The 8,324-nt window shown below is 46.4% G+C and overlaps 1 protein-coding gene across 4 annotated transcripts in view; it reads right to left on the minus strand.

Annotated features, from left to right (window-relative positions):
• LOC119275693 (ATP-dependent DNA helicase 2 subunit KU70-like) overlaps positions 1 to 6,380 on the minus strand; it is a 12,206-nt gene extending 5,826 nt beyond the window's left edge. For 2 of the 4 annotated variants that reach the window (XM_037556581.1, XM_037556584.1), the window contains exons 1-8: positions 6,073 to 6,380; positions 5,888 to 5,959; positions 5,439 to 5,555; positions 4,634 to 4,748; positions 4,061 to 4,166; positions 3,565 to 3,682; positions 3,381 to 3,461; positions 3,255 to 3,313 (exon numbers count right to left, since the gene is read on the minus strand). In XM_037556581.1, coding sequence (XP_037412478.1) covers positions 3,255 to 3,313; positions 3,381 to 3,461; positions 3,565 to 3,682; positions 4,061 to 4,166; positions 4,634 to 4,748; positions 5,439 to 5,555; positions 5,888 to 5,959; positions 6,073 to 6,135 — 731 coding nt within the window. In that variant the 5' untranslated portion in view covers positions 6,136 to 6,380. Of the gene's footprint in view, positions 1 to 3,254; positions 3,314 to 3,380; positions 3,462 to 3,564; positions 3,683 to 4,060; positions 4,167 to 4,633; positions 4,749 to 5,438; positions 5,556 to 5,887; positions 5,997 to 6,072 lie in introns of those variants that run through there. The other 2 variants (XM_037556582.1, XM_037556583.1) reach the window with 2 other exon arrangements.
• Between the last annotated feature and the right edge of the window lie 1,944 nt (positions 6,381 to 8,324).

An 8,324-nucleotide genomic window follows, 5' to 3' on the forward strand; every position in this document is an offset into this window, starting at 1 on the left:
CCCCCAACCGCCGATGTCGCAGACTTTGAGGTCGCTGCCCGCGGGGAAAACAGCATGCCTGCCGCCCGTGGGGGAAACCGCATGCCCAAGATCCCCGACGCAGCGAACGAGATCGAGATCCTTTGCGCAGCGAAGGACAACTTGGAGGAGCGGCAGCTGCAGATCACGCATCGCCCGCACACACCGACGCGCTAGGAGGCCGCGCGCAGCAGCCTGCAACCTCACAGCCGCCGACACATGGCGGGTAGCGATCCAAGACGAAAGCGGTGACGGCGACGGCGGGGACTTGATCTGCTGGATGCAGACGCCCTGGGATGGCGGCGACGCTGATGGAAACGAGGTCGTCGCAGTCCCGTCGTAGGGCATCCCATACTGGGCAGCGGAGCTGACCGGCGGTGGTTGCTGCAGCTGCAGCGGCTGCTGCGGTGTCGCGCCGGGCAGCGGTTGCGGCTGCTGCGGCGGAGCGCCGAGCGCGGCGGAGGCCACCAGGAGCGGCGGTTGCCACTGCAGCCAGGGCTGGGCGGTGGTGGCGATGGATGGCAGTTGTAGCGGCCCGACGAGCGCGGAGAAGGCCACCTGGTGCGGCGGCTGCCACGACAACCACGGCGGCGTGGGGGCGGCGATGGGCGGCGCAGCCGGGTGCGCCCCGTAGGACCCGGCCAAGAACAGGAGGATCTCCTGGACCGCCTGGGTTAGGTCCTGCAGCACCCTGGACACCTCCTCCGGGGTGAGGACGTTGGGGGCGGGCGCGACGGAGGATCCCGGCGCGGGTAGGAGCGGGGCGAAGGTCGTGGTGGTCGCCGGAGGCGACGAGGTGACCGCAGAGGAAGAGACAGGCTTGGCGGCGTTGAAGACATGATCGAACCAAAGCTAGCTGTTACCAAATTGTAATGGCGCTGCTAGAAGGAGGGCGCGAGAGGGCCGGCCGGGGGCCTTTCTACCCACGGCCGGGCAAGAGGGAAGGGATTTCCTTATTAATTCTTGCTTGCTTAGATTGATACATCTCTCTTTATATAGAGAGGTTTACTTGACTCCCAAGCAAGGCTTACTTGACCCCTAAGCAAGCGACCCTTATCTCTAATTAACCCTAAGACTAACGGGCTATACCGCCAGCCCAGGCCCATTAGGCCCATTACATACTCTAACAAGGACACAACAATCTACCCAAGTCCGGGCTGCATTACCGCGTAAGACGCTACTCCTGCTTTGTGTGTGGTTGATTTGGCTGACAGTGACCTACATGTTCCTTCCAAGAACGGAAAGTGCAGTGTTGCTCCTATCTATGTCCTTAGTGTCCAACCCAACCCTGGAGTAGATCCAGTTTTGTGTTTGTCAAAATCTCCGCCCCCCCCCCCCTTTTCCCACTGTAGCCCGGTTCTCCTTTTATATTGCAACGGACACCATAGTTGCTACAGTAGAGGGCACCTACCATGAAGAGATAGGTGGGTTCATTAAATGCTTGATGAAGTGTCGTCATCCTCTGGCTTCCAGGAACGAGTGCATGTCTTGTCACCACCGCCCAAGATGCTGACCCGATGCAGGCATGACACGCCTCTGTGCAGGTGTGCACCATGCAGGGAATACTGGGGTGAGTCACCCCTTGCGTCTTGGTATTCCACTGGATCGCCTGCCCCCTCGCCACGTGCTGTTAAAGGTCTGCGTACGCAGAACCAGTACACCACGCGGAGGGTGCGGTGGCTGGCTATCACTGCTTGCCGGATGCGAGTCAATTGGAATGGTCGCAGGGCCGGGCCGGCAAAATCGGAGGCCCTGTGCCAAACTCTAAAATGGGCCCTATTGCAGCAGCAAAGTATAATGATAATAATGTATAGATGAACTGTGTGACTTTTTAATCAAGAATCATATCCATTCAATCCTTGGTTGCATAGTCCTTTTTTGAGATTGAGTTAAATCCTCTATTCTTTAGTTTTTTCTTGCACTTTTGGTAACTAGATTTATGTTCTCTTGATGGAAACATGAATTAGATCTCGGAACACTGAACGTCTAGTATCCCCACGATGCGTGGCGCCCTTTTCACATTGGTGGAGGGAATCAAACCCGCCGCGTCAGTATTTGGGAATGCGTCGGTACGCGCGAGCGGCTGGCTGAGTCTTGAGCCTCTTCGTTCTTGCGCCAGTGAGAGCGGACATGATGCCGCTTTCCATTAATTCCCCAAGTAGACGGGACAGGGCGCCACTTGAGTTCGTCTTGGGAACCCAAACGTGCATTGGTAGGATCGCTGACCCTCATGATCAAGGAGCTGATCCATCATGCTCGGCTACAAATGCCAAGGAGAGGCGGATTACTCCTTACTTTCTTCCAGTTCTCCCCTCCCCCTTCCTCTTCCACCTCCCATGGCAGCTCAGGAAGTGGCAAAGTTCGAGGCGAAGCGCCTCGCGGAGGAGGTTCAGGCCCAGAGGATGGAGCTCCAGGCCAAGGACGCCAAGCTCAAAGCCCTCATGGAGAGGACGAGGGTAAAGCTCAGGGCCAAGGACAGGGAGCTCCGATGCATGGAGGCGGAGCTTGAAGATCTCAAGCGGAAGACGAGCGACGCGCTCCTCCACCACCAAGAGGAGAGTGCAAAGCTTCGCAAGTGACTTGAATCCATGACCGAGAAGCTTCGTACGGCGGAGGCCACCATGGAGGAGGCAGCGGATCGCCTCAGCAGGGAGGTCGCCATAATGGCGAGCCGCCTTGAGCGGGAGCGAGCCAAGAGGCTATTGAGTTTCCGAGATGGTTCCGGGAGCCTAATTGAATTTCCGAGATGGTTCCCTACACCCAAACACATACCAATGGTTTTACAGCTGGATTAGTTCATACAAGCGTCCCTGAGGTTAATTAACTTAAATTCCGTGCAGAATAGCAAAAAACGTTATGAAAATATTTGTAAATTAAACAGATGACAAGTGAACGATTCAACTCAGATGTTTTATACTATATCCTTAAAACATGTGGAGGACACTGCACGGAGTTGACACCCACTACGGACAAATTTCATTGGGAGGACAATAACAAGTCTATATAGACACAAGCCACAACAGATTGTAAATTTGCTCTCAGATCTAGTTCTGTGACACAGATTATCTACTTTCGCAAGAATTGCAAGCCCACAGTCGACCATCAATTTTTGTTCTCTACTTGTGTTTGTGCAAGGTAATGGGAAGAATAAGATGCTATTGAGTATTTGCATTTCTGTAACCAACAAGACAAAGGAAAAAATCAACAAGTACTGATGCTTAAAGAATGAACAATACTTTTCACCAGAAGATGGCATATATGGCACTATTTCATCCTCGTCCAGACCAATCAAATCCTGGGAGATCGAAGTTGCTTAGCATTTGGCACTGATACAAGGGTAGAGGGGAGTTGAAGAGACTTACCGCATAAAACAGGGACATGTTGAAATTCTCATCAGACTTGCTCAATGGAAGTTCGATAGACAGGCCAAGAGCTCGTGCATCCTGAAGGTTGGCAAGTAATTATAGAACAAAAACAAAAGATCATTAGGAACACACCACATTACTTTGCATGAAAAAAGAATAGATGTTTGTGTCATAGACAAACTTTTCCATATTGAATCATTCTCCTAATCATATCAGTCTTTGCTGCTCCTGTAATGCCAATAAAAGGATCATCCTGGTTGGTGAATATGAGAATTCTCTTACTCAGAGTCCTCAGAGATCTGACAAATGTTTAATGAAGAAAGTGGAATCATTGAAGTTGAACCATATAGGTGTTAACCATTACATTAAATGATAGCTAAGGCATCACTAACATGTAAATATATGCATCAGCATTCAGCAAAATATTGTTAAAATACCTAAAGTATGTTACATTCACTTGTAAGTATAATATGCACAACGATCAAGCTAATGCAAACTAGATCTTTGTGCATGATACAAAGAAATTTAAAGTTTGTTGTAGTACTGTATCCCCCAAGAAAGGTACAGTTAATACTTGTATACAGGCTACACCTCTATGCAAATGTTTAAGGCTACTGGAATGTGTTAATTGATATAAACTATGACATTTAAGAAACAAAAGAGAAAAGTTGAGTTACCCTTTGCACAGTAGTGCCTGTGCAACCCAAAGAGCATTGTACAGGGCATTTTCCTTAGATCCAGAGGTCATTCCATATTGACTTCCAATGTTGTTCATAAAAGAATCTAGCATGAGTGAAAACAAAGAATATAGTAAAATCACAATTGCTGAGCTTTTCATACACAATTATCCCACTCCAATTTCATCCATCGGGCCTTTCTGTTTAGGCGAAAACAAAATGAAATAAGCACCATGCTTAGGATGTCCATGTACTGCTACTAATGATTTCGTAGCTAACTTTCCAGAAACATGGATATGGGCCTTGCAATTTTCAATGATCAAGAGAATACAAAAGATGAAATCAGCATCAGATGCAAATGCCAGAATCAATTGAGATACTACAATGTCCGAGTTCCAGTCTTGTAGCAAGATTTTTATGCATGCATAATGTGATATAAGTCAATCATCCAACTATACAATTTTAAATTTTCTGCAAGAGTTATATACAAATCTGTAGTACATGAAAGTAGCCTAGCATGTGTATCACTCAAACTCTGATCAGCTATGCAGAAAGAACAATTCATAGCATTACCTTCTATGCAAGAAAACTCGGTAATCAATCCTTCATTAGGCCTATCGAGAGAATCTCTTTCTGTGGCATTGTAAACATATACGCCAGCCAGATCCTGTAAATTTCTCTTTTCTTTCTGCAAGAGTTATGTGGCAACTATATCAAAGAAGTGTACCATGTAATATTAGCATATCAGTTCCACTCCATAAGTGCTCGAGAAAGTCGCACTCTGTAAGGAAGATTATAAAGAACCTTACCAGATAGTGCCACCTATTGGTTGAAATATAGTAATCAACACGGTGCAAAACAAACATTTTAGCTCAATTTTTCAGATGTTTAACTGCTTAATAGACAAAAGAATAAATCATAGCAACATGTCATTTTTTCAACACTTGTTCTAATCAGTTCATTTGATGATGAATGAAGTGGACTTGGTGCAGAAAAAACAGTTTAGGTCAATTTTCAACTCATTTAACTGCCTAATATATGAAAGAACAAATGGTCGCAACATGTTATTCTTTCAACAACTGGCAGTTCTAATCAGTTCATTTGATGAGAATAAGGTGGACTTCAAAAGCATAATTTAATCTCAAACTTCAGTGTCCATTCATCAGGCCTAGTAACAGCAATTCTATGAAGTAAAATGAGAGGAGAGCAATACAGCAGCAATGATTAACATCTCGACTAACAGGTTGGAACTCAAATATGCTGCCTTTGCCTGGTCTGAACAATTAGTTATGGTAAAATCACATTATTTTGACCAGTGATAAATAAGTTAACTAATCAAGCATCAAGTTAAAGCTTGCAACTATGAGTAGCAACTTACGGTGTTAAAGAAACATATTGCAACTTCGTCAAGCGGCCTCTTGATTTTCTGTGTCTTCATGGACTGCGTGATGTGGTTCACTGTGGTATGAAAATGAGTCTCCTGATTTTTATCCGGCTGCAAGAAACGACGAGACAAAAAAAGCTACACCTAGTAACTGTATGTAACCACAGAACTTCACAAATTTCACAAACCAACTCCCAGCAAATACAGCAAGTTTTACCCTTACCATGCTATTCCCAAAATCGTTCTTTCTAAACCATAACCTAGAATCCTTGACCGAAAGCAAACTCTCAAAATATTCTGAGATTAGCTACCTACTTTGCATCTCCAAAAATCCAGACATACTACTTGAAAGGTGTGCCACATAGAAAAACTTGTGATCGCAATAAATGCTATGACCAAATTACAGTATCAAAATGCTCTCGAATTGTCTGCTTGTGATTTACCTGGGCAAGCGCCAACATCTTGGGCGAGGCGTCTATGAGGTAAACAACCATCTCCTTGTTCGCCAATCTCTCCTGCATCCAAAATCAGCAAACCCTGGCATTAGATCAAATCACATCGCGACGCACGCACCAATAGAAGAAAATGGGGAATATGAACGGGGGAGCGTGCGGAGCAGGGAGCGGACATCGAGGCTGCCTTCATCCTCATCACTGTCGCCGCGAAAGATACCCCCGGGATCCCGGTCCATGGCACCGGCCGGTACCAACACTCCCGGAAAAAGGGAAGCGACTTGGGAATTGTACTCCCTGTCAGTGGTGATACGAGGCAATGCAAGTCGCCGTCGGCGTGGTCAGACGAGCCGCGAGGCGGCGGCGTCCTCCTCGTCGAACGAGTGCTGGACGAGAGGCTGCGTCCTCCTCGTCGGCGGAATCCTGGACGGGCGGCGGAAGGCGAGAGTCGGGAACTCGGTGACGATGCGCAGGAGGTGGAGACGATAATATTGCGAGAGGCTCAGTGCAGGCTGTCCAGCCCATGTAATATCAAGGGACAGCAGCCCAACTCCTCCTTCTGTTGTCAGTGGTCGCAATTTGCGCCGCGATATGGGACGGCCCGTCGGGGATTCCCACACAATTTGACACAACGTGCGTCATATAGGAAATTCCCGGGAGCAAAATTAACGAGCGCTCCTTCGGGAGCCTCGCAACGATCAGCGCCACTTGGCGTGCTCTCAGCCATTCGCTACGTGTCGCGCTCTGGGCGCTCCATCTGAATTTTGTTTTTTTATTTTTCCGCATGCGTTTTCGGCTTTTTAAACGGGTTTTTTTTACGTTTTGGTTTTCTACCGGTCTTCCCTAGCTTTTCGACAAAAAAAATATTTTTTGCAAAAAAACACATTTTTTTCGCATGAGTCACGGTTTTGTTTTCGCGAGAGGCACAGTTGTGCTTTCGCGTCTTGGAAACGGAAAAAAACGTGTTTTCTGTTTTTTATTTCTTTCGCGAGAGGCACGGTTTTGCTTCCGCGAGAGGCACCGTTGTGCTTTCGCGAGAGGCACGGGCGTGCCTCTTTCGGAAAGGGAAAAAACGCGTTTTCTATTTTATTTTTCTTTCGCGAGAGACACGGTTTTGATTCTGCGAGAGGCACGGGCGTGCCTCTTTCGGAAAGGGAAAAAAACGCGTTTTCTGTTTTTTTCGCGAAAGGCGCGGTTTTGCTTCCGGGAGAGGCACGGTTATGCTTTCGCGAGAGGCACGGGCGTGCCTCTTTCGGAAAGGAAAAAAATGCGTTTTCTGTTTTTTTTTCTTTCGCGAGAAGCACGGTTTTGCTTCCGCGAGAGGCACGGTGATTTCGTCAGAGGCACGGCGTGCCTCTTTCGAAAAGGGAAAAAACCCGTGTTCGCGGTTCGGTTTTTTCGTTGGTTTTTTTGTCCGGTTTTTTCGTGAAAAAAAAGTTCGTCAAAACCTATCAACATGGGATCTAGTTTTGAAGATCTCGACGCGAGGAATCCAACTGCGAAAGCGGTTCAAGATTTGGACGCACGGTTTAAGAGATAAAACGTTTTGGATAAACGGATCTACGAAAAAAGGAAAAACTCCCTGGTTGCGACAAGTGGCGCACATGTAGCGCGCCACTTGTTGCAACCTGGAAAAGTTGGAGTGATCTTCGCAAGGAGTACTCCTTAACTAGTGATTTCAGAAATTCCCTCTCGAAGGGCGCAGCCTCGCAACAAGGCTACCAGAGTGGACCGGCACAACGGGGAACAGAGCCCTTCAACGCCTTTTTCTTTTCTTCCTTTTTTCACCTTTTTTGCTTTTGATTGTTTTTCTTTACTAGAACAATGCCCATGCATTGCAATGGAATATACATATTCTAGTACATTAGCTTGTGATTTACCTGTCAATAATAAAAGAATTATGTAAATAAATGTCATCAAATTCTGACCGTGAATTACCTTATATTCTGATTAAAAGTTTGTAAGTAAATTAAAATAGAATTGTTTCAGAAGGTAAGTAAATTAAGGCAATTGATTATCATATATATATGGAAGGTTGGACGAAGGGGTGGTGCGAAGAAAGGTGAAACGAAAACCTTACCTTATTTTTAAGTAGTGTATATAGAAATCTTTTTAAATTTCTCTTATATTTCAAATATATATATATATATTATAGAAAATACTTTACATACAAACTTGAAAAATGTTGATTGCACATTTTAGAAAGGGCGACGATACGCATCGGCCGGTGGGTTATAAGAAAATATGACCATAGGATGGGCACGCTAATGGCCGTTTGATCTACCCACATAAACAACCACTCATTTGCAGTAAGAGTGATGTTGCAGAAGGCATTCTGCATCAGGATGCTCATTGCCATCACCTCGAAGCTTTTATTTTTCTTCTAGAAAATCTTTGCAACAAAGGTAATGTTGCATAAAAAATTGCA

Source organism: Triticum dicoccoides, chromosome 3B (assembly GCF_002162155.2).
Source record: "Triticum dicoccoides isolate Atlit2015 ecotype Zavitan chromosome 3B, WEW_v2.0, whole genome shotgun sequence".
NCBI classification, from domain to species: domain Eukaryota; kingdom Viridiplantae; phylum Streptophyta; class Magnoliopsida; order Poales; family Poaceae; genus Triticum; species Triticum dicoccoides.